Source organism: Myotis myotis, unplaced genomic scaffold (genome assembly GCF_014108235.1).
Source record: "Myotis myotis isolate mMyoMyo1 unplaced genomic scaffold, mMyoMyo1.p scaffold_m19_p_10, whole genome shotgun sequence".
Lineage (NCBI taxonomy): Eukaryota > Metazoa > Chordata > Mammalia > Chiroptera > Vespertilionidae > Myotis > Myotis myotis.
In genome coordinates this window covers 35,769,819-35,796,678 of record NW_023416314.1, presented here as the reverse complement: position 1 = coordinate 35,796,678, position 26,860 = coordinate 35,769,819, and the positions used below count along the sequence as shown (strand labels likewise).

Here is a 26,860-nt window from a genome sequence, read left to right as displayed (position 1 = left end):
ATGCAAATATACAAAAATACAGAACACATACACAGAAGTCACAGACGGATCAGAGAGAGATGGAAATGCATATCCATTTCATTAGAAAAGATTAATTTGGATGTTATCAGATATTAGGTAAACATTTAATGTTATGAGGAAAGGTTTCCTGAAGGAAGGAAGCAAGCAAAGAAAACAGAGCAATTAATCTTTCAACAGATGAGGTTTCTTGCCATGTGTGATTTTATTGTGCTTTAAAAAAGCCCCAAAAAACACACCCAGAGAATCTTTAAATTCTTTCCATCTAAGGAGTTTGACCTTTACTTCAATTCCACGATTTTCCCAGGACTTTCTAACTAACATGTTGGTTATAGTAAGGAGTCAGTACGCTAATAAAAAAGAGTCCTCCCAAAACATACTTATCCCCTTTCTTCTGGAACCTAACCAAATAGAGCAGTTCAAGTAAATAGAGTTACAAAACCAAGTTGCCCAACAGATTTATAGGTTGAGACCTTGGAAAACATCAACTTTTAAAGCATTTTTCCATTAGGTAAAGAAGGCCTTAGAAATGGCTAATTTAGCAGGCTATTTTCAAACAATTAGGGCTTTTCCAGGTTACTTTCCAGGTTACTCTGAAAAGTACCAGTATTATCTGGAGAGAAGGATTATGCCTTCAACATGGGAAAGGCTTTTTAAAAAAAATGTTTGGCACAGCAAAAGTGGAAAACCGTGGTTTATAACCCTGGTTAGTTTAGGAAGTCATTGTGGTGTGTTGGCAGACCATGCATATATGGAAGTGGTAGTTCAATTAGAAACACGATTCCCTATTTCTCTTCTTCAAAACATTTTCTGTGTGTTCACCGATTCACTTCCCAGGCCTTGGCCAGATAGTTAAAGTAAGTTATTCAAATAGCTAAATCAAGACCCTTACACAATGTAGAAAATCTGAGGAAGGGAAAACTGCTTATCCTAAATAGCTTAGCAGATATTTTTAGTATCTTTCTATTTCCATCTTTATCCTTTTCCTGGTTCAGAGTCTGTTTCTTTATGGCCCTACAGGACTCATAATTTATAGTAAATGAAAAGAACATAGAGAAGAGAAAAATAAAAATGAAGGGCAAGCTTTAATGGGGAAATCTTCCTCCTTCCATCATTAACTTTTTAAAAAGCCATTTCCATAGGAAGAGATAAATACAAACAGAGGGCAGTTTTCATTGTGGCCTTGTTTCATGTAATAGTTCCATTTGTTAAGAAAAGGAAGCTGAGAAAGGTCAAGTATCAACTTGCTCAAGGTCACTAGAATCTGAATTTCAGGTCTGCCAGCGGCTGCGGCCTGTGAACTGTCCTCTGTTACTTTGTCATGACTGCCTTTGAGTTTCCTGTCCCCAATTTCTGAATTTTGTTTCTTTTAGGTCTGACCAATACCTGGCCAGCCGCTGCTCTAAGAAATGGTATCGCTCCTCTCGGAGGCTTCCTCCAAAGAGCTCTCCAACTCCAGGAACCAGAAGGTCAACAGCAGCAACCTAAGAAGGAAACAAACAAACAGAACATAGACATTACACTTTCAGGGGCTTCAACAACTGTCACGTTCTCAAGCATGTGGAACTTTTAACATTTTGACAACTGACTAACTGCTCACCAGAATCTTATTTATGTTATTTGTTCATGTTCCTGTTTCAGGATCAAATGTTTAATATCATCTTTAGAATACATGCTACACAAATTGCTGGTGAATAGTTTCCTCTCCTCTCATGTACCCTTTTATGCAGTGTACTTAACAAAAATGTGTTTTCTTCACAAAAGTGATACAAATGTTAATTATAAAAAATGTGGAAAATATTAAAAATTATGAAATATTAAAAATCACCTATCACTACACAGAAGCAATTATATTCTGGCATATTTCCTTTCAGGTTTTCTTCTTCTTAAACATTTAAAGAGTATTGTAGAAATCAAATTACATATAAAAATTTACCATTCTAGTGTCTTTCTAACATTATAGAATAAATATTCTTCCTAAGTAAGTTAAAGTATTTTGCGACTTAATGTTTTAATAGCTGCACAGTTTATTGTTTAGGAGTATCATAGTTTTTATTGAACTGTTTTCCTTTTGTTGAACATGTAGGGGTATGTGCATGTTTGTTTTCTCTTATAAATAATGTGACAATGAAGATTTTTCTTTAATTTGTAGTATTTTGTTAAGACATGTAAAATATGGTCTGATTATTACAAAGAAGTACAAATTAAAACAACAAGATATCATTTTGGAGTTATCAAAGCGGTGAAGATAAGAAAACAACATAAACGAGCTGGACTAGAGAATGCATCAACCAGTGCTCTCGTACATTTGATACAACCTTTCCGTCAGCAATTTGGCAAAAGATAATCAAAAGCCTTAAAAATGCAATATGCTTTGACTCAGCAATAATGGTTGTAGGAACCAGTCCCAACAAAATAATCGGAGATGCAAAAATAAGATTAACAGACAGGACATTTATTGCAGCATTACTTATAATGACAAGAAATTCACGTGCGCATCAATAGAGACTCTTAAATACATTATAGCCATGAATAAGTAAAGAATGACATCTATATCACGAAATGTTAATTGTGTTGCCACTGTGACATCTTTTATCTGTATTTCCTTATTTTCTACAATGAAGATGTGTTATATTTTTGTAATAAAAAAACAAAAATATTTCTTTTCATTTTATGTAAACAGTTTTAGAATTGAAGGCATAGAGAAGCACAACCTTACTTTGTAGTTTATAAATAAATATTAAGAAAAAGTTCAAAAGAAAAAACAACAAAAACTTTTAATAGGAAAAAACAGTAACTTGATATTTTAATTTGTATTTCTTTGATTACTAGTAATGCTTGATTTAAGGTTGTTTATTTGCTATCTCTATTATCTTGTGACTTGACAATTCTTGGGGGGGCGGTCAGGTAGACATTTGTAAGGTCAAGAATACGAAGGCACAAAACTTAGAATGATTTATTGCAACAAACGAAAAATTAGGAATCGGTAAAACACATTTTAATTTTTAAATGCCACATTATAAGTTCTTCTTAAACTTTGCCTCACTTTACTATTAAGCCATCCCCTTGTTTTGATTTCAGAACTTTAAAAAAAAAAAATCCTCACCTGAGGATATGTTTATTGATTTTAAAGAGGAAGAGAGAGAGAGAGAGAGAGAGAGAGAGAGAGAGAGAGAGAGAGACAGGGGAAGAAAGAGAGAAACAGCAACAGGTTACCTCCTGTATGCACCCTGACTGGGGATCTAACTCGAAACCTTTTTGGTGACAGGATGATGCCCCAACTAACTGAGCCACCAGGCCATGGCTGACTTTAGAACTTTTGATTGAGATAAACTTTACAAATAATCGAGATTAATAAAGAATATTATAATTCAAGAATATGCTCTAAATACTATATACCTCATCCTTATCCTATCTAATAAAAGAGAAACATGGTAATTGGCGTACGACCGCTACCCTTCCCATTGGCTAATCAGGGAGATATGCAAATTAACTGCCAGCCAAGATGGCGGCCGGCAGCCAGGCAGCTTGAAACTAACATGAGACTTGCTAGCTTCAGTGACGGAGGACTGCAACATTCCCAGCCTGCCTTGCCGGGCTCTGAGCTGGCAGTTTGAAACATAGTTACAAAAATAGAAGCTAAACAAAACCCCAGAAACCAGCTTTCAGCTAGCCGGGATCTCAGACCTGGAGTTGATACAGAGTTTCGATTGTAGAACCTAAACAAACCAGATACCTGCTTTCAGGAGCAGAGGCCTAAGAGCTGGAGCCTCAGAGCTAAAGCTGGCTCAGAATAAAAAAAAAAAAGAAAGAAAAAAAGGAGCAGTTGGGAGCTTCAGTCCCAGCCTGAAAACAGCCCTTAGCCCCTCACCCAGACTGGCCAGGCACCCCAGTGGGGACCCCAACCCTGATCCGGGACACCCTTCAGGGCAAACCAGCCGGCCCCCACCCATGCACCAGGCCTCTATTCTATATAGTAAAAGGGTAATATGCCTCCCAGCACCGGGATCAGCTGAGCCGCGAGGTCTCCCGGCACCGGGATCAGCATGACAGGGGGCAGCGCCCAAACCCCCTGATCGCCCTGCGGCTGTGTGTGTGACAGGGGGTGGGGCCACAACCTCCCTATCGGCCCTGCTCTGTTCCTGACAGGGGAAGGCGCCCCAACCCCCTGATAGGCCCTGCTCTGTGCCTAATAGGGGGGAGCTCCCCAACCTCCTGATCACCCTGCGGCTCTGTGTGTGACAGGGTGCGGCGCCCCAACCCCTCCACCCCACGGGCCCTGCTCTGTGTGTGACGGGTAAGAGCCATAACCTCCCCATCGGCCCTGCCCTGAGTGTGAGAGTGGCGGCGCCCCAACCTCCCCATCGACCCTGCCTTGAGTGTGACAGGGGGCGGTGCCCCAACCCCCCAATCGGCCCTACCCTGAGCGTGACTGAGGGTGGCATCGCAACCTCCCAATCTGCCCTGCTCTGTGCATGACAGGGGGCGGCGCCCCAATTCCCCAATCGGCCCTGCTCTGAGCCTGACCAGGGGCTGCACCTAGGGATTAGGCCTGCCCTCTGCCATCCGGGAGCAGGCCTAAGCCAGCAGGTCGTTATCTCCTGAGGGATCCCAGACTGCGAGAGGGCACAGGCCGGGCTGAAGGACCCCTCCTTCCCCCCCGAGTGCACAAATTTTTGTGCACCGGGCCTCTAGTTATTATCATAAAAGAGAAAGCATTAGGCAGGATTTTTATCACTCAGCGGAATTAGAGTGAGAGGGAAGAGAAATGGTTCCTCTTACTAAGTCTCCTATACTCAATAAACTGGTGAGGACAAAGTGTACAACAGGCTTGCTGTCATGCTAACACGGCTTGTTGACCACATCTTAGTAATTCTTCTATGAACTTGTGGGGCCTACAATGAACAGGCAGGTATTTTAGAACATGGATTTGGTGACTGAGACATGACAGTAGGTAATGAAACAAACAGCTTTGGATAGGTGGACAAGAGAGGCTTACTAATGTGATGAGGAAATTCTCATAGACTCCAATCAGGACCCTGCAGTTACCCTTTCTATTCTCAGAGAAAGGAGAAGGTTCAAGGGAGTTTTTATGGCTACAGAAAGACTGGCTAATTTATTTCCTAGTATCCTGAATTTAGACATGGCTAAACTATGCTAGGAATTGAGACAAATGATGAAATATTTGTTCTGGACTTCAAGTTTTAAATTTAGAATTATAGGCAATCAGTGCTGGAAGAGGATAGACAACCAAGCAGCTCTCTGGCCTTTGCTTGAAAATACTTTAATTCTGGGAACCACTGCCTCTGAAATATAGCATTCCATCCTTGTGTAGGTCTGAATGTTAAGAAAGGATAAGTGTATCTAAAATCTATCATTTAGCCCTAGCCGATTTGGTTCAGTAGAGTGTTGGCCTGTGGACCGAAGGGTCCGGGGTTCGATTCCAGTCAAGGGCACATACCATGGTTGCAGGCTCCTCCCCGGCCCCAGCCCTGGTTGGGGCCCGTGCAGGAGGTAATCAATCAATGTGTTTCTCTCACATCCATATTTCTCTCTGTCTTTCCCTCTCTAAAAATCAATGGGTGCTCTAGCTGGTTTGGCTGAGTGGATAGAGCGTTGACCTGCAGACTGAAGGGTCCCAGGTTCAATTCCGGTCAAGGGCACATGTCTGGGTTGTGGCTCATCCCCAGTAGGGGGCATGCAGGAGGCAGTTGATCAATGATTCTCTCTCATCATTGATATTTCTATCTTTTTCTCCCTCTTCCTTCCTCTCTGAAATCAATAAAAAATATATTTAAAAAAATAAAAATCAATGGGAAAATATCTTCAGGTGAGGTTTAAAAAAAAAAAGTAATTTCTAAAAATAACAATAAAAAAATAAATAAAATCTATCATTTATTTCCAAAGTTTCAAAGTTGGGGTGATTCCAAGCCACAAAGGAAGGCAGTAATTGCTTGTGATTATAATTCAAGAATGCAAGTACATGCAAAGCTTTCAGAGGCAGAGCTAAAAAGACCCACTGCCTCAAAAAGGCTGCTGGAGAATCAGCTATGGTGGAAGAACAGGAGGTAGGTAGTCCTGCTGAGACTGGTGGCCAGTGAGGAGTAAACAAGGCTACCCTGGATGAGTTGTTCTGCTTTCTCTGTTAGTTCATAAGCATCAAACAAGAGCTCTATTTCTTGCTTGGTCTTGCTTCTGATACAACTAAAACAAGCAAAAAACCCTCTTTGGATCTTAGCACTTTTTGCAGGCCTAAATTTTATTAACTTTGGGACATAGCTTTTCAATGCTATTTTTAGAGGAATGTAGAAGACTCATATTTATCTTTGATTACAAAATCCCCTTATTTTACTATCTGAGTTCACTGGAGAACTCAACCTGACACTATACTAGTTTTTGACCTTTCTGCCTCGTTTTCGTTTATCTTGAATATTTGCATCTGCCCAGTAACAGTGGTGGAACTGGAAGCTTCTGAACCTTCTGAGTCACCTTCACACTCTTATGCCATAGTATGACAGCTACATTTTTATAACCTGGATTTCTTTCAAACCTGTCTTCCTAATAACCAAGGTACCTAACTTGTTAAACCCAACTATTTCTACATTGGCTATCATGAAATTAGTGTGGTAGTTGCTATAGTAGCCAGCATAAGTTAAGTTATGCTGTATTAATAAATTATCCCAGAAGCTTACAACAGGGTTTCTGAATCTTAGCATTAGTGAACTTTTGGGCCAGATAATTGTTGTGAGGGCCTGTCCTGTGCACTGTGAGACATTTAGCAGCATACCCGGCCTCTACCCACCAGATGTCAGGTGCACTCCCCTCATTGTGCCAACCCAAACTGTCTCCTGGGTGAGGACAGAATAACCCCTGATTGGGAACAATTGCTTTGCTTTTAGAAACTTATGCGGGATTCCAAGATGGCTGCAGAGTGGCTAAAAGCTCAGTCCATTTGCGCCCAACACCAGACCAGACTTGTGGCTACACTGCAGAGCATTTGGCTTGAAAAACCAGTAAAAGTGTAGCTGATCTGAAACACTGAGAGGAGGGAGCACGGAGGAGAGAAAGGAGGAGACATGAGAGGGCAAGCCAAGTTGCGTAAGTGCATGGCTAGAAAGCTGAGGCGATATTGTGGCAGTGGAGCCCCACACCATGAGAGTGTGAGGCCTCAGCTCCACCCAGGGATCCCCAATCCAGAGCAACAGAGAGGGAAGGGGAGTCCACATAGCATTGGGTGGAGGGAATCAACGGGGACCTGGTCCACTTGGGAGATTCAGACATAATTCCAGGCAAAGAGCGATTTCTTTGTTACAACACCACTCTGGGAAGTTCACTCTGCTCATTTCCCAGGGCAAAAGAAACAAATGAAAAAATAAACAAATGAGACTACATCAAATTAAAAAGCTTCTGCACAGCAAAAAAACCACCAACAAAATGAAAAGGGAACCCACTGTATGGGAGAACATATTCACCAATGATACATCTGATAAGGGGTTAATTTCTAAAATATACAAAGAACTCATACAACTCAACACCAAGAAGACAAACAATCCAATTAAAAAATGGGCAAAGGACCTGAACAGACACTTCTTCAAAGAGGACATACAGACAGCCAATACATATGAAAAAATGCTCAGTCACTAATCATCAGAGAGATGCTAATTAAAACAATGAGGTATCACCTCACACCTACCAGAATGACTACCATCAATAAGTCAAGTGTGGGCAAGGATATGGAGAAAAGGGAACCCTAGTACTTTGATGGTAGGAATACAGACTTGTGCAGCTACTTTATGGAGTTTCCTCAAAATCTTAAAAGTTTGACTCAGCAATCCCACTTCTGGGAATGTATCTTAAGAATCCTGAAACACCAAACGGAAAGAATATATGCATTCTTATGTTTAGCAGTGTTAGTTATAATTGCTAAGATCTGGAAACAGCCCAAAAGCCCATCAGCAGATGAATTGATAAAGGGATGTCGCACACTTAAACAATGGAATACTATGCAACTGTAATAAAGAAGGAACTCTTACCTTTGAGACAGTATGGAAGGACCTGGAGTTTATTATGCTAAGCAAAATAAATCAAAGACAAATATCACATGATTTCACTTACATGTGGAATCTAATGAACAAAATAAACTGATGAACAAAATAAGACCAGAAGCATGGATACATGGAATAGACTGACAGATCTTAGAGGGTAGGAGGGTGGGCTAAAAGAGATTAGCCAAAGAACATATATGCATATATGAATAGCCCATGGACACATACAATAATGTGGTGAAGGCCTGGGGTGGGGTGGGGGCTGGGTGGAGGGGGAAAGAAGAGTAGAAAATGGGGGACATCTATAATACTGTCAACAATTAAAAACAAACAATACTTATACCACATGTCCTGGCTTGAAGCTATTAAAAAGCTGCTTTCTGAGGTATTGCTGATCTTGTGTCAGATAGAAAAAAAAGGGCATGGATGACGATGTACTAAAGCATTTGTCCAGTAGTAAGGTATGTAGGTCATGTTTGCTTAAAAGCCTTTGGCCAATGCAAGTCACATGCAAGTTGCTCAGCTCCTATCGATGGGGCAGGGCAGTATAATTCCCCTAGGGAGGAGCAAGCAGCAACAATTTATGCATCACAGCGATTTTCAACTGGTGTGCCACAAGAATTTTCAAAACATGCAACACCTGACTATTTAGTCGGGGCACTAACCTCTTTTCCCTTAGATTGTCAAATTAAAAAATGACAACAGCCAACACAACATTAGCTGTTCAGTGTGAATGAATCAAAATTATACCTTTTTCTTTTTTCAGATTGGCAAAAAATAGAATATACTTTTTGGGGTGTTGCAGAATTTTAGTAATTATTTCATGTGTGCCATGAGATGAAAAAGGTTGAAAATCGCTGCTGCATCATAAAACAGTTTACCATGTTGCTTTCCGGCACCTATCTGGACTCTTCCACTTCCACGTGCCCACCAATTCCTTACTGTTAATTAGAATAAGGCCAGACTAATAATCCCCCTATTTTCTTCCTCTGTACTCTGGGAGAGGAACTATCAGTAGGAAAGAACTTCTTACCAAAAGAGTCTATTGTAGTTGAATAAAAATTATAGAAGACATCGAGCTAGTCCTACATCACTATTAGTTTTTTAATAATGAAGAAAGAACGCATATACGTCATCTATGCCCTTTCTCGGTCTAAATGGCTTGAAAATTCACATCCTCAGGCAGCTGAGTTTCCTGTATGTTTTCTGGACCTAGAGAGTAAATAAAGTTGCTCCCCCTCTTCAGAGATATTTCTTTTGAGTACAGCATTCCTTTACAATGCTTCATAACTGTCCCATGGCCAAAGGAAGGACAGATTGATCTCTTGTGAAGCAAGGCCCACCAAGCTTCATTCTCTCCTCTCCCCCCTCATAACCTTCTTCTCCTTTACTTTAGGGTTAGTTTCCTTTCCACCATGCCAGATACTTCCTGCTTTTCCTTCATAATGATATCCTCCTATCTCTCTAGAGATTATGCACACTTTCTGAGGCGCTAGAATATAAAAAATATTCCTCAACTATAAAGACATCTACATTTGGTATACACAGACCTGCACTTTCTTCTGATATGTTATAAAAAGTATTGCACCCGCTAAATATCACAATTTCCATTCCAGATAGGATTCTACTATATTGTGTCTCCCCCTGGTAACTACTGAGCTAATTACTACAGAAACTACCTGCTTCCCCATGGTTCTAGTGAAGGTAAAAGGAACATTGAAATATAATACAAACTATGACATAAAGGAACACAAAACGTAAAATGTAGAGGGACTCACACAACTTTGTTAAGAATGAGAAAAATCTGGGTGTTTGCGAAGTGATGGGCAGTGAGGGGCTTAGAATGCAAACACACTGGAAACAAGCAAGTTGTCTAGAACAGCGGTCGCCAACCTTTCAGACCTCATGGACCACCAATGGTCTGCGGACCACCAGTTGGTGACCTCTGGTCTAGAATGTTAGTTGTTGATCACAATTTGCCCTTATGTGTGGGCAGGTTTGTGGTTTACGGGAGTCTGAGGCTGGCTTACAGAGCCGGGGACTGAGCAATCCCGCCCTTGACTAGGGAAAGTGAGAATTCACTGGCTGCGTAGTCAAAGGTCCTCTTAGACACATTTGAGCATTCCTGGAACTAAAATCAAATCCCTGCTGTGTTCCAATGCAGCTTCAGGAGACTTGAAATAGGTGGAAGTGAAACCATGGGTCCTTATGACTGATCAAATTTAGTCTTAAATCCTAGCTCTAGGAATCATCCCTCTTTCCCTTTCCCTTCCCTCTTCCTTCACTGCCCCCCTTTCTTTCTCCTCCCCCACTTCCTCTCCCCATCACAGACCTAACCTAACAACCTCCCACCCCCGCCACTGACAGAGGCAGCTGAGGACAGGCAGCCTAGACCTGACTAGTGGTCACATGGTCTGTGACTAAAGATAACATTTTTGACCTACGTTATCTTTCAGCTCCTGAGCCCTAAGGTGGTATAGTCCCATGAGACAGGACAGAGGGACTCCAGAAAAGACCCCAGAGCTATCCTCAAGACCTGAAGAAATGATTCATCACCCTTACCTCATCTCTGACCAATTAGTTCCCAACTCAACCCCAAACCCCTAACCCACCGTTTTGTGATTTTGCTCTATACAGGGGTGGGCAAAAGTAGCTTTACAGTTGTTCATATGGAAATGCAATAATAAACAAATAATAATATAAGAATAAACTGTGTTTTACATACTCACAACTGCTAACCTACTTTTGCTCCATCCTGTAAAATTTTTAACCTACGTGCCATCAGGATGCTCAGGCTTTCGAGCACTAACTTCCTCTTCTTTTGGATGGAGCCATTCATAATAAAATACTCAGTATTTCTCCACTGCAATTCTCAGTGTCTAGTGTTAGGCTCTCTCATGCCGGGCGGACAAATCTTTCTGTTCCGTAACAGAAGGACTTCAGTTCTGCTGTCTGTTCACTCTCTTACACAGACAACAGTGAAGGCTAAAAATAATTCTACCACGCTCTCGGCTACCTTCCCTGGTCTTACACACAGCTTGTTTCGCTTTGGGCCCAACTTTTAGGCTGGAATGCTGCCTGGCACATCCTCCCAACTGTGTGTGGGTCTTGATTTGTTTCAGTCACACAGCTGCAGTGGCATGCTGTCTAGAAATAGTCTGTGTGGTATTCAAGCTGAACAAGCTCTGGTCTCTATTTATGACACTCCCTTTTGACTCTTTCTCTCCGATTCCAATCAATGCACTGAAAATAAAACTCAGACCTTGAATTAAAAAACAGACCTTGAATTAAAAACAAGCAGGCTAGATAGGAACAAGGCTTTTCATACATTACCTTTTTTCTATGCTAAGTTCAAAGAGAGGGGAAAATAAGTTTAATGTCCCTTCCTCCGATACCTCTCTTCCTACCTATATTACTGTTTTTAAGTACACAAATTGTATGGGCTGCTCACAGACTGCTACCAACAATGGAGCAATATTACATACTATTATAAAAGAAGAATGTTCCACAAACTAGGGAAACATGTCTGTGGTTTCAGCCGCTACGAGCTTTTTCTCTAACTGCTGACACAGTGTTTTGCCCCTAAAAATAAGGAAGCACAGCTAAGAAAGAGAACCGTCTGTGACAGTGCGAAGATGCAGATGGCTGCAGGTAGCAGTGACTGGAGACAGAATCTGGCCAGTAAAATGGCTAGCCTGGGAGCACGCTGGGTGGACTGAAATGCATACTTTCAACTTGGACTTAATATCCCAGGATAGCCATTAGTCCGAGATATGGGAAAATTGGGCAATTCCCTTCATCACTATTTCTGTTGATTTGAGGTTCAAGCTATTTTGATGCATGTCAATTAATTAGCTCCAGCCCAGAGAAATTCATTAGAACCCCTCATCCAGTATTCTTCCTTCCAAGCTGACTTTACAATATGTACTCTATTGAATGCCCACTAATGCTTAAATGTTCGTGCTTTGCTAAGTAATATTGATAGGATGTAAAAATGAGAACATATCTGGTGATCTTGGAATCTCATCACAAATGTTGAGCAGTCACCTTTTCCTAATCACACACGGTTGGAATTCTTCTCTGTGAAGCCATTTCCCGAGCTAAATATTTGTGACCTGCTTTGGGGGGACTTATTCAGGGACCCAGACTCAGGGGCATAGGGCATTTTTCATATTTGCTTAGATTCATTTTATTTAGGCCCATGATCTGTTTCCTTCAAATTATCAAATATGTTTTGGAATTTACAAGTTGTTCTTATATCCAAATGAGGAAAAACTTAGGCTATCTGAAATCAGAGAATCTTAGATCTGGTTGGTATCTTGGGAGGTTATCTAATCCAATTCTCTGGTTTTATGGAGGGAGAAATTGATGCTCAGAGATTGAACAGACTTGCCTAAGGTCATACAGCTAACTAGTCAGAGGGCTGAATTTCAAACCTATCACTAGTAACTTCTTAGTCCAATGCACTTTTCATTATAACAAAGTGCATACCTTCTCTTGCGTGCGCATGTGTGTGTGTTTGGGAGGGTGGGCGAGAAAGAGAAAAAGAGACTATAATTGTAAAAAGATACCATTTTACTATTTATTACCTCTGGCCAAATATTATAAGTGTAGGTTAAACATTTCCCTATCCTTCTCTTCTGATTCCCTAGAGAAGGCACCTGTGAAATACACCTGTTGTAATTGTTTTAGATTGCATCACACCCACTGGAGAAACTCTTGCAACCCTACCCACAACCTGCTATTACAGCCCTACAAGAGAAACACATAATCTAGGTATCTGGCCCAAAGCTTGTTCATTCACAACTAAAAAAATAAAGTAGGGTAGAAACAGGCACTTTATATAAGAGGGTTGAAAAGAAATCTAGGTAGCTAATGAATCAATGTTATGATCTATGTTTAATGTATATAATTGAAATAAATTATATTTTAATAATTTAGCTCTGAGAAGCTATGTGCTATAGTACTGCATAAATTATAAAATCTACTATAGTCCCGTTATAATGTCTTCAGGTTTCAAGCTGGAAGACATCACTAGAGACTGGTCACAAGGAAGACCTCCTGTGCTTCTAAGGTAAGAAATGCTGGTGGCCACCATCTATGAGAGAAATGCCTGTTAAGGAATCTTAATAGCATGTAAGAGCATGTTATGATATGGCAACACATACAAATATTTTAACATTCTTGTGCTTTATCACAGTAAAGATTTTATCAAAATTTAGGAGGAAAAGAGAGAGGGCTTCATATTTATTTACTACCTACCAACCCAAACACTATGCTCTGCATTTTTCATATATTACCTAATGTAATCCTCACAACTACAGAGAATGTTATCACCTTGTTTTTACAGATTGCAAAACTAAGACTCAAAGAAACTAGATGGTTTACCTGAGGTCACATAGTTTATGACTCACAGACTTGGGACTTGAACCCAAGAGTGCCTGATTCTAAAACCACTGGACTTCCCTTTAGATCAAACGACCCTTTCACAGGGGTCGCCTAAGACCATAGGAAAACACATATATAATTACATACTGTTTTTGTGATTAATCACTATGCTTTAATTATGTTCAATTTGTAACAATGAAAGTGGGGGTCACCACAACATGAGGAACTGTATTAAAGGGTCGCAGCATTAGGAAGGTTGAGAACCACTGCTTTAGATCGTGTTGCTATCACTCAAAAAATTTAGAGTAAAAGCTGCTCTTAAGCTTCCCAGAAATTTCCATAGCAAGCCAAGTCACTCACTCACTACTTGTCCACTGTGTGTCTAAAACTGTGTTGGGCTCCATTCACCCATCCATCCAATCATCTATTTATCATCAAATAGATATGAGGTGCCTGCTATGTCCCAGGCATTGCTAGGTACTATGGTTACATTGGTGAGTGAAAAAGAGGTCCTCAAGTCCTTTGGCATAGAGGAAAGAGTCAGTAATTAAAGCGTCATACAAATAAGTGTAAATTAAAACTGTGTTAAGGATTGTGATAGAGTAAGAGTTAGTAGTTCTGGGACTGAAATTCGATACGGTACCACTATAGTATCTAACAGAGGTGTCTGACTCAGGTTGCAAGGTTGCTCTGGGAAATGAAGACTGCATGGAGATCTGGAGAGTAAGTAAAATTACTTAGGTGAAGAAGAAGGTTGTAGATTGAGGGAATACAAAGATACTGTAGTGAGAGAAAATGCTACAAGTCTGTCTGAAGACATGGAAGAAGGGCAGTGTGGATGCAACAGAGAGAACAAAGGGGAGCACCACAGTGCATCCAGAAAGAGAGACAGGAGCAGCCAGGCTGCACTGGGGCTTGTAGGCCATGTGAAGGATTTTGACTTTTATTCTAAGAACCTGGCCTGGTAGTTCAGTTGGTTAAAGCATCGTCCCGATACACCAAGGTTTCGGGTTGGTAAGGGCACATACAAGAATCAACTAATGAATGCATAAATAAGTAGAACAATAAATAGATATTTTTCTCTCTCTTTCTCTCCCCCGCCCCCTCACCAATTAAAAAAGAAAAAAAAGAGCAGTGAGAGGCCACTGAATGGTTTTAAGAAGGGAGATAAGAAGGGAGATAACATGATCAGATTTACATTTTCTTTTTTCTTTTTTTTTTCTTTTTAAAAAATATATTTCTTTATTGGTTTCAGAGAGGAAAGGAGAAGGAGAGAGAGATAGAAACATCAATGATGAGAGAGAATCATTGATCGGCTGCCTCCTGCATGCACACCACTGGAGATTGAGCCCACAACCCAGGCATGTGCCATTGGCCAGAATCGAACCTGGGACCCTCCAGTCCGCAGGCTGATGCTCTATCCACTGAGCCAAGCCGGCCAGGGCAAGATTTACATTTTCTAAAAGCTCATGCACAACGGGGAAAACTGACCCCAAGGAGGAAGAGTAGATAGATACAGGAAGACCAGCCAGGAGGCTACTGAAGTAAACCAGGCAAGAGATGGTGCTGTCTTAATCTAAAAAGGTAAAAGTGGAAATGCAGAGAAGTGGATGGATTTGAGATACATTTAGGAGCATAAAAATGACAGAATTTAGAAATAACCTCAATATGGAAAGCAAGAGATACTTTGAAAATGTCTTGTTACCTGGCTTATACAATTAGATGAACAGAGGATACAAAAAGAAGATCAAATTTTGTCAGAGGACAGGAGAAGATCAGCAATCATGGGGTCCATTTGCTTATGTTAAGTTTGGGAGGCTTTTGAGATATGTAGATGACAGTAGGAGTCCAGAGCCCAGACAAGTCTGGGTTAGAGAGATACATTTCTGAGTTATCTGAAAATAAATAGCAAATTTGGGCACAGATGAAATCACCTGTGGGGAGAAAAGACCTAGGATGGAGCCTTGGGGAATTCCAACATTTAATGGATTAGTAGGTGAGGAAGAACCTGCATAGGAGACTGAGAAAGAAAAACCTCCTGAGAAGGGAGAAAAACTGGGAGAATGCGATGCCACAGAAGCCAAGGGAGGAGGAAGTTTTAAGAAGAGGAAAGTCAACGATACTGCTGAACAACACTGAGGGGAGAAGTCAGATAAACACTGTTAAAAGTGTGTTGGGCTGAATAACACGGAATTATTACTGACTCTAGAAAGTGCTGCTTCAGAGACAGGGGTGGCCGTGGGAAGGAGGAATGAACTGTAGGTCCCATGGTGGCTATCAGAAACTGACTCGCCATCCCAAAAAAGTTAATTTCGTTTCAGAAAGCAAAACTTATACAGAAGCTACAAAAAATAGACATAATGCTACCAGTTTTACTAATTCTTTAAATGCTATAAAAATCCAGAAAAAGAAGAATCAAGGTGACTGGGTAACCCAGGAAAATCTTTAGAGAAAGAAAATCTTCAGCAGGTTATAAATGGAATCAATGAAAAGGGCTCAATCTAGGGAAATTGCGCAAGAATACATGGTGTGTGTGCATGGGGGGTGGGAGTGGGATGTGATGGAATGATAAGAAAGCCAAGAGACACGGACATAGTCCTCCATTTTGAGATGTGGACTTAATATCGAGTTATTTAGGATCAAATAATATTTGCCCTATGTTTATGCTTTGCTGCCAACCTGTTGGCCAATTCATTTCTCAAAATCAATTATATCAGAGGATTGATAGGGAAAAGAAAAATGAGAATCATAAATCAATTGGGCTGTTCACTGGATTTGGATAATGCCGCGTGAAAGGTGGGGAGGAGTAAAATCACGGGCTAACGTGTAACTCGATGTTTGTGACTCTGAGGCAGTGAGACAGAGTAGAGAACACAGACCTCAGAGCCAGACAGTCAGGTCTGAATGCCAGCTCCATCGCTCACTGCCTTTGTAGTCTCGGGAAATGCAATCAATGCCTTTACACCCCTGTTTTTCATCTCTAAAATGGGACAAAGAGTAAGTTTCTTGGCAGGGTTGTTTCGGTACTTAGAGATGAGATGGTCATGCTTGCCTCATAGGAATCTCCTAATTGGTGGCTACTATTGTTTTACTAGTAGTAAGAGGAAACAGGAAACACATTCAAATAGACAACCTCGTACATTCTGAGATGGGGACGTTTTATTTACTGGTGGGCCCTGATTTACATTTTTCTACTGGCATTTATCTAAAGACAAGTGGAAAGCACCAAGTTTTTGGACCTTTTTTGAGATAAATATATTTATATCATAGACTTTTACAGTTAATGATGTTAAGTATGTAACTATTCAATAAATATATTCTTATTTTATATATTGATAACTTAGTAAAAGAGCAAAGAAGAGGACCCCCCCCCCCAAAGTAAACCAGAAAAATAAAAAAAAAAACAACTAAAGTTAAGGGTGAAAAAGAAGCCATGATGAGAAAGGCTATAGAGAACAGAGACAGTCGAATCAGAAGAGTCACCCAGACCTCCTGGATCCCTCAGAGCCCCTCACTGTCTCTATCAGACAGCCTCCTGCTCTGCCAGCTGGCTCTTCCTTTGCCACTGCAATGGCCTCTCGCCCAGCACACTCCCCCACCTCTATAGTCTCCTATCCAGCACTTAGCCTGGCAGTAGACCTGGCATTGCTATGCAGTGCTCTAGGCTATTTCCTCTTAGTTACTTAAAAAACAAAACACACCTACATGTGCATCTGCCAAATTAAGGACACCTTTGTCATAGATATGAGGGAGTACGTTTATAGAAAATTGGGATCTTCTTTGTGAATACTTTTTTAGAGATGCCTTTGAGAAACTTAATTAAAGAAAATATGCCAAAGGATAAATAAAATTAAGCCAAGGGGAAAACCCAGGCTCTGAGATGACTAATCCGATTTGTTTGGTCGTTCCTTACTGTGTGCGGAGGCCCATCTTCATTGTCCCTCATGTAGAAAGGCTTCAGTGCTAATGGATAATTAATGACAAAGACTGGTATGTTGCCACAGTGCTTCACCAGGTACTTTTCATGTTCAGTATGTAGATCAACACCCCACTGCAATGAGAAAAAAAAATCAACAAAGGAGAAGACAGAGCTGAAATATACAATGCAGGACCCTAAAATAACCTGTATCAGTTCTCTCCCTGAGGATCAGCGATGTGTGGAGCTGTCTGCTGAGCTTGCACAGATAACTAAACTAGAGAGGTATGTGTTAGCAAGAACATCCACAGGCCTGGAAAGATGAAAGCTGAAACGTGTAGATAAACACTATGCTCTCTGCCCCTGTCTGAGGGAGCAGCATTTAGCAGATGAATAGCATCTGCAGGGAAAAAAAAGTGTGCTTTCCACAGTGTATAAAAACTGACCTCAGGATCACAGTTTTATTAATATTGCCTAGAACGTCTTCTATAGTTACTGTTCCTCAGTCTCAGGAAATTAAATGATGGAAGATAATATTTTTAATATTGAGTCCATCTTTGGCTAGATGGCTTCTCTCAGTGAAATTTTTTAAACTAAAAGAGTCAACTGATATATCAGATGCTCCTTGATGAATATTTAATAACACTGTTCATCTATTTATTCAGCAAATACTAATGTGCCTGTTAAATCTCAGGTTCCATGCTAGGTACTGGATATAGTAAGAAAAATAGAACCCTTAACTTCATGAAGCTTGCAGAGTATGAAACAAACACTAAATACAAAATTATGCAAAGAAATTAATTGATTATAAATATAACTACTATAGAGGATCTGACTTAACTGGGGTTGGGACTGGTGTAAGGAATAGTTTGAAGACAAAGATATTACTGTACATTCTGAACATTATCTTATTACTCCCACTTGTCTGGCAATACCTTAATTATCGAGAAGAAGTACTGGCATAGGAATGAGGAGACTTGCCTCTAATATTATGTGCATGCTCACCGATGAATCATGTAGCCTCTCTGTACTTATACCTTTGCCAATAAAATAAAGGCATTCTTAAAAAAACCTACCCAAAAACAATTCAGTGTTTTCCAAAGTGGATCACAAATGGGGAGGCTCTATAAAGTTTAATAGGAAAAGAAACCTGTTCAATGTGTTGCTTAAACTTACTTGATCATTTAACCTCTTTTGTTTGCCACCTGTTAACATCATTCAGAATGTACTTTGGGAAACACTGAAATAGTTGATTTCTATACTAACAGTCTATGGTCGCCATTCTTTTAAAGGATTTTTGTCTTCCTACACTTGGGAAACTTCTGTATAACCCTTTAGTCACTGCTATTACAAATGATACAATTCTACTTCAAAATTATCGTTCATTATAAATATTTCAACAAGGCTGAGCAAATATAAAAAGCCAATGTACAGAGGAGCAAATCCTGCACCCTGCCAATAAGAGAAATAAGACTATTTTAAATAATAATAAGATAAGGATGAGGAAAAACATTTTGATATACACACATACTCAAACATAAATACTACCTCTGGGGTGAAGGTGAAGTTCTGGGACGCCTGCTTTAAGATCTCCACGGCTTCCGTGTAAGAAATGCTGGAGAGAAACCGAAAAGCAGAGGTCAATACAATCGGCTATTGTTAACTAGTCCACCTGAAAATGAGAAAAGATCTATTTCCATAGTCTCCGAGATTTAATATGAGTATTAAATGATTACGGAGTAATCAGGAAGTAAGGTTTACGTAATCCTATGGGCCGCCTATCAGCATGAAGAGAATGGCCATCCAATAACCCTAGTTTTGACCTACTTGTAGTGCACACAGAGCAGATAGTCACTAAGCAAGTAGAGATTTACTCTGAATTCATGCTATGCCAATGCTGTAATGAATGGTGTGAAATATAGAGGCTGGATGAGCAAAAATATTTTCCTAGAGCCATCATTCATTCATTCACCCAAAAACATACTGAGCACCTACTCTGTGCTAGGGATTATTCTAGGTACTGGATATACAGTAACTAAAAATGAAGCTCCTGCCTTTATGTAGATATTCGTGTGTGGTGTGTGTGTGTGTGTTTGTGAGAGAGAAAGAGAGAGAGTGAGAGAGATAGATAGTTAGGTAGATAGATAGAGAGAGAGAGAGACAGATATTGGGGGTACAGGTGGGGAGTGGGGAGAAAGATAAACAAATAAACAGAAATAATATGATGCCAGGGAGCTATTAGTGCTATGAAGAAAAATAAAGCTAGGTAAGAAGACAGAGGATGTTTGAAGGTGCTTTTTTAGAAAAGATGATGAAGAAAGGCTTCACTGAGTTGGCGACATCTTAACAGAAACCTACATGAAGTAAAGGAACCATATAAATATCTGAGGAGGTATTCCAGGCAAAAGGAACAGTGGGTACACAGGCCTGAAGTGAGGCCTGAGTCTGGCTCATTCAAAGAAGGAAAAGGTCAATGTGACCTAGTATTGAACAGGGGAAGAATGCCAGGAAATTAGAAAGGAAAGGTAGTCACAAGTCAGGTCCTATGAACTTTTTCAGGCCATGGTAAGGCCTCTTTAATATATTCTAAGCACTGTTTAAGACTAGGTTAAGAAAAATATCATAGGTTACCTCAGTAAGAAACCTCATGCCTAAAGCAAACCAAGCCAAAAATTTATATACATGATTTGAATAGATAATATATGCACATAGTGGTGTTTTTATTTTTTAAAGAAATCATTATGTATGAAAGAGTATACGACTTTCCATCCTGTCCCATAGAAACCTAATTAGTTCCTCTTCTCACACAATCACTGTTAGTGGTTTTGTGTATCCTTCCAGTGGGGATTTTCCCCCCAGAGGGTTTAAAACATCTGTAAGCAAATATCCTATCTAATAATAGAGACACATGGTAATTAACTGTAACTTCACTACCCTTCCCATTGGCTAATCAGGGTGATATGCAAATTAACTGCCAACCAAGATGGCGGTTAATTTGCATACGTAGGCGCCAAGCCACGGACTGAGGCTTTAGGCCTGGGTCAGGGAGGAACCTGACAGCAATTGTTGAGCCAGCGATGGTTGATGGTGGCGGCGGGGAACAGAGGCGGAGGCAGCCAGCGATCCTTGATGGTGGCTGCGGCAGGGAGCTGGGGGTGCCCTGGCCCAGGCCTAAAACCTCAGCCAGAGGCTTTAAGCCTGGGCGGGGCGGAGCCAGCCAGCGATCATTGAGCCAGTGATCATTGATGGCGGTGGAGGGGAGCTGGGGGTGCCCCGGCCTAGGCCTAACACCTCGGCCTGAGGCTTGGGCCGGGGAGGAGCCAGCTAGTGATCATTGATGGCGGCGGCGGCAGGGAGCTGGGGGTGCCCTGGTCCAGGCCTAAAACCTTGGCCAGAGGCTTTAGGCCTGGGCCGGGGCGGAGCCAGCCAGCGATTGTTGAGCCAGCGATCTTTGATGGCGGCGGTGGTGGGAAGCTAGGGGTGCCCCGGCCCAGGCCTAAAACCTTGGCCAGAGGCTTTAGGCCTGTGCCTGGGCGGAGCCAGCCAGCGATCGTTGATGGCGGCAGCGGGAAGCTGGGGGTGCCCCGGCCCAGGCCTAACGCCTCGGCCAGGGCTTTAGGCTTGGGCTGGGGAGGAGCCAGCCAGCGATCGTTGATGGCGGCAGCGTTGGGGAACCGGGGCGGAGCCAGCCAGCGATCCTTGATGGCCATGGCAGCAGGGGGCTGTGGGTGCCCCAGCCCAGGGCTAATGACTCACCAGAGGCGTTAGGCCTGGGCAGGGGCCAAACCGGCAACTGGTGTGAACTACAGAGGAAACACCTTTTCTGATTGCTGATTGGCTAAGCTCCCTGTATGCCATTGTTAATATTCTTAGTAACTTGGGTAATAAGAGTCCAAGTAGGTGATCTAGGGTTTTTTTTTTTACCACACTCCTGGAGAAAAAAAGGAAGGTCTGCTGCTGGAGAGTTAAGAAATGTCATATCCTGCCCTAGCTGGTTTGGCTCAGTGGATAATGCCTCGGCCTGCCCAATGCAGATTCTGGGTTCAATTCTGACCAAGGGCACGTACCTAGGTTGCAGGCTCCGCCTTGGCCCGGGCCCAGGTCAGGGCTCATGCAGGAGGCAACCAATCAAAGTGTTCCTCTCACTTTGATGTTTCTCTCTATCTTTCCCTTTCTCTTCCACATTCTCTAAAAATCAATGGAAACATATCCTCAGGTGAGGAGAAAAGAAAGAAAAGAAAGGAAAGAAAGGAAATAAAGGAAGAAAGAAAGAGAAAGAGAGAGAAAGAGAGAAAGAAAGAAAGAAAGAGAGAAAGAGAGAAAGAGAGAGAGAAAGAGAGAGAGAGAGAAAGAGAGAGAGAGAAAGAGAGAAAGAAAGAGAGAAAGAAAGAGAGAAAGAGAGAAAGAGAGAGAGAGAAGAGAGAGAGAGAGAGAAGAGAGAGAAGAGAGAGAGAGAGAGAGAGAGAGAGAGAGAAAGAAAGAAAGAAAAAAGAAAGAAAGAAAGGTAGGTGATAGCCTATGAAAGACATTTCTTGAAAATGCCTAAAGAAAGTTGTCATTTTTTCATGGTAAAGGGACTGGAGTCCGTGTTGATGAAAACACCTTGGTGGCTGCGGTGACTGGCAGTGGCTGCAACAGTGCGGTGATGGGGCTGGTGCTTTCCCCTGATCAGCCCAGTTGCCTCCCACAAAGGGAGGCCAGACTGTGGCTTAGGCCCGCTCCCCAAGGGGAGCAGGGAGCAGGTAGTAGGACATCCCCTAGGGCTCCCAGTATGTGATAGGGGGCAAGCTGGGCTGAGGGACCCCCCCGCCCCCTCCAGTGCACAAATTTTTGTGCACCGGGCCTCTAGTCCTATATAATAAAAGCCTAATATGCTAAGTGTCCGGTCGTCCAACCAATCAAAGCATAATATGCTAATGACATGCTAAGGCTGCTCAACTGCTCACTATGATGTGCAATGACCACCAAGGGGCAGACAGTCGACCAGTCGCTATGATGTGCACTGACCACCAGGGAGCAGACGCTCCAACCAATAGGTTAGCTTGCTGCTGGGGTCTGGCTGATCAGGACTGAGTGAGACGGGCATGCCCTGGAGCCCTCCCATAGTCCCTCCCCAGCCCTGATTGTGCACCGGTGGGGTCCTTCGGCCTGGACTGTGCCCTTTCGCAATCCAGGACTCCTTGGGGGATGTCGGAGAGCTGGTTTTGGCCTGATCCTGCAGGCCAGGCCGAGGCACCCCACTGGTGCATGAATTTGTGCACCAGGCCTCTAGTTAATATATAATCTCCCTATAAAAAATAGATGGCAGCCATAGCATACATACCATATACTCTTATATCATTACTTATGCAAAAATATACCTTGCAGATCTTTCCATATCGGAATATGAAAAGTTTCCTCATTTTTTGAACTATTACGTAATATTCTATTTTGTGGATGTATCCTAATTAGTTTTAGCCAGTCATCTACTGGTGGGTAGATATTTTAGCTATTTCCAATCTTTGCTACTATAAATCATTACTACATATACCTATTTTATGCTACAAATGACTCTCATATACTAATTTTGCAAATGAAAAAAAATGAAATTGTTGGATCAAAGTGTGTTGGCATTTGAGTTTTACATATTTTGAAAGATATTGCCAAAGATATTGTTTCCCTTTTATAGAGTTACACCAATTATGTCCACTAATATATGAAAATGTCAGTTTCCCTACGTCTTTTGAAACAGCACTTTGGATGATTAAAAACAAAAATCTATAAAGTTCCTCAAGAATTTCGAGCTCAAAAAATAACTTACCCAACACAAACTTATTCTCTGAAGCAGAAATGAAGTTCATACTATAATAACGAATTAGAAAGTTGTGTCTTACATTCCAAATAAAGCCCCAAAGCTATGCTTTGAGTGATAACTTTTCAAAGATAAAAATTCTATTCAAATTAAAAACCTAGTATTGAATACCAGGTAATTTCTAAGGTAAGAATGATGTTGGTGTTGGCAGTAGGAATAATTTTTAAACAAGCATCCTATAGAGGGGAAACTGAAACTTAGAAAGGATCAGTAAGTTGCCAAAAATGACTCATGTGACTAGTAAACCCTGATGTGCTGACCAGAGTCTAAGCTTCTAACTACTAAGATAATGCCTAAACCACTTGGAGTCTCGTATGTTCAATAAAAACAAGAGATGTGGGTTTTCCCTCTGACTCTACTATCACTTACTAGGTATGTAAATCACCACACCTTAATGGAAGCATTTTATACAATTTTTTGTAATGTGGTATACAAACATTAAAAATTATAGTGTTTTCACTTGTAAGCAAGGAGACTGGGTTATATTACCTAAAGTTCTTTCCTGCTCAGACAGCCTGTTGTTCTATTCTATCGTTACATGGTATGATCTACTTATCACACTGAGAAATGTAAGAGCAATCAAAAAGGATGTTGTGTCATTGCTATGTTACTGTTCCATTTCTAAGAAAAATGGTTCTCATGTCCAAATGTCTCTTGCTTTTTCTGGACATGCTGCCCTACTCCCTCCACACCTCAAGTTGAGGCAGAACTTTCAAGTTCAAATTACAGTTCTGATACTGGATATCTCTAATGGCCCTCTCAACTCTACTAATTTTTCTTGATATGTATACAGGTTATTTCCTCTCCTTCCCAGGAACTTCCCAAAGTGCTTTGAGGAGAGGAGAAGACATTGTGGAATTGCATGGTACAGTATCCAAACATCTTCGTTTCAATGTTTATTGTTGAATGAAGAAAACTACTTTAAAGCTGTAAAACTACTATGCTAAAGAGCTCATCAATAGCATTCTCATCAATAGCCTTAAATTCGCACACATGAATAAAGAGCAAGTAAAAAAAGGTAAGGATTCTATATTTTAAAAACCTCCATACCATAAAGGAAATGTAAAATAACTGAATTCTATTTGTGCTTGATAAAGGCTAAAAATTTAATTACTACATAAATTCCTTAAATAATATATTTTTACATGAAACAATTATAACAAATCATCAAGAATACACTGAAATCTACTGAAAAGATTTTGGTCATACTAGAGACCTGATGCACGAAATTCATGCAAGGTAGGCCTTTCTTTCTTCCTTCCTTCCCTTGACTGCCAGCACAGGCTTCCCTCTGACACCTGGGACCCTGGCTCCCCGCTCCCCACCCCCTTGCCGGCAGGCACCTGGGTCCCGGCTTCCTTCCAGCCCTGGCTTCGTCCGGAGGGCCGTCCAGAATGACATCTGGAATGATGTCCGGTCTAATTAGCATATTACCCTTTTATTATTATAGAAGATAGTATCTTGTGTGTGTGTATTTCAGAAAGTATCTCAATTCTAATTAATTAATCATCATGCCTAGGTCTCCTATCATGTCCTCTTGTGGTTGTTAAAATCCCTGGTTACAAAGACTGGCAACCCCCCTTCACCTCCACCTTGAGAATCCTCAGAATCATATCATTTATGCATATCCCTCTGGTGTTCAGTTCCCTCTTCACTTCTAGCTCCTGGAATTTCTTTTACTTTCTAGTGAACTCAACAATACATTTAAAAGGATTTTATAATACTTTAACTAGGAGTGTTTCCAAGTTATCTTGCCTGACAACTTGCTTCAGCAGTAGTCATTTGACCCTTTCAATAATATAAGACAAGTGACCACTTTACAGATGAGAAAACTAAAGTTCAGGAAGGTTAAAGATTTACTATTAATTAGGTTCATAGTTGTAATTAAATAATTATTCATGCAAATATCAAACTGTTCATCTTTTTCTCTAGATTTTACATTCTATAACAGGACTGATCCATAACTATTTTCACCACACAATCCTCAATGAGTAGCACAGTTTCTAACTCACAGTAGGTAGCTGATAAATATTAATTCATTTATTAATGGCTAATAAGTGGCAGAAGTAGGATTAAAATCCAGGACCTTTGAATCATAATTCACTATACTCAGTGTCTAAAGTAAATAGTGATAGGAGTTAATAGGAAAACTCAAGGAGAGGACCTAGTCTAAAGGAGAATATCCCCCCCCTCCCCCCATGGTTACTCACATGTCATTTATGAATTCACTCAGGTATTCAATAGGTTGCCGAATTCCTATCAGAGGCACTGTGCTAAGCACTGGGGGCATAACAGTAAACAAAATAAACAAGGCTCTGACCACATGGAGGTGACAGGGACTAACAAATAGTCACACATGTAAATTTAAGCCTCAACTATGACTTGTGCTGTGTGGGATGGATGATGGTAATGGCAATGAATGAAATGGCACTGACCATGAGGTTATTTCCTAACTTTAGCATTTTATGGACATAGACTCCAAAGCACGACAGTTAAGTGATACATAAGGGTCTTAAGGACAGTGGGGGAGTTACAACTATTCTAGCACTAACTCTAGAGCCCTTTCAAATACAGGAAGTATAGTGGTTGAAAGCATGAGCTTTGAAATTAAATAAATGAGTTTGAAATAAGTTTTAATCTCCACCTCTTCTTTTACTGGCCTACTCTCTTCGAGTTGATTCTTTATCTATAGAATAGCAATAAGAACTACTCACAGAGTTGTTGTGAAGGTAAAATGAATCATTAATATCTGTGAAATTTATCACAGGCTCATAGTCAATGAATGGTGGATACATTTTTCCCCAATCTAAGATCTAGTTCATTAAGTAGGAGCTACAGTACTTCTCTTAAGATCTTCTCCCTGGTTTTCCATCACCAGCACAAATTCCTTCAGATGTCCAAATTACTTCTTTCCTTATCTACTTAATTACTACTTGTATCAATACGCTTATGTCCAGAACACTCCTATAAACTTCACATCTGTGCATTCAAACGGCCTACCCAGCATCTACAACTGGATGTCTGAAAAGATTCTCAGTCTTAAAATGATTCCCAATGATCAGGATTTTGATACCATCCCCTTTCTCCCCCGAACCTCTGCAACTCTTATGGCTTTCCCAATCTCATTTAATGGCAACTCCAATTTTACAGCAGTATAGGACAAAAGCATTGAAGTCACCCTTGACTCTTCTCTTTCCTTCGCCCTCTCAGCAAATCCTGCTTGCTCTAAATTTAAAATATATCTAGAATAGAAAAACCTCTCTCTACCTCCATTGCCACTATCCTGATCTGTGAATGTTGATTTTATGTGTCAATTTGGCTGGGCTACAGTACCCAGATATTTAATCAAACATTATTCAGGAAGTTTCTGTAAAGGTGTCTTTTGGATGAGATTAACATTTAAATCTGTGGCCTCTGAGTAAAGCAGTTTACCTCCGTCATGTGTGTGGGTCATATCTAGTCAATTGAAGGCCTTAATAGACTACATGTTTAACTTACTTATCTTGTTTTTTAGCTATTATTACCTCCACCAGAAATGTAAGCTTAGTGAAGGCAGGGAGTTTTATCTGCTTTGTTCACTGCTTTAATACAGTTTTTATGGACCTGGCTCTGCTCTTGAGCAAGGAGGTTGTGGCGTCAGCA

At 40.9% G+C, this 26,860-nt stretch overlaps 1 protein-coding gene across 2 annotated transcripts in view; it reads right to left on the bottom strand.

Moving 5' to 3' along the window:
- Positions 1 to 26,860, bottom strand: part of NARS2 (asparaginyl-tRNA synthetase 2, mitochondrial) — a 114,966-nt gene that overhangs the window by 4,126 nt on the left and 83,980 nt on the right. For both annotated transcript variants that reach the window (XM_036324848.1, XM_036324849.1), the window contains 3 exons: positions 18,916 to 18,982; positions 17,365 to 17,502; positions 1,405 to 1,502 (listed from right to left, as the gene is read on the bottom strand). In XM_036324848.1, the coding sequence (XP_036180741.1) occupies positions 1,405 to 1,502; positions 17,365 to 17,502; positions 18,916 to 18,982 (303 nt within the window). The remainder of the gene's footprint in view (positions 1 to 1,404; positions 1,503 to 17,364; positions 17,503 to 18,915; positions 18,983 to 26,860) is intronic.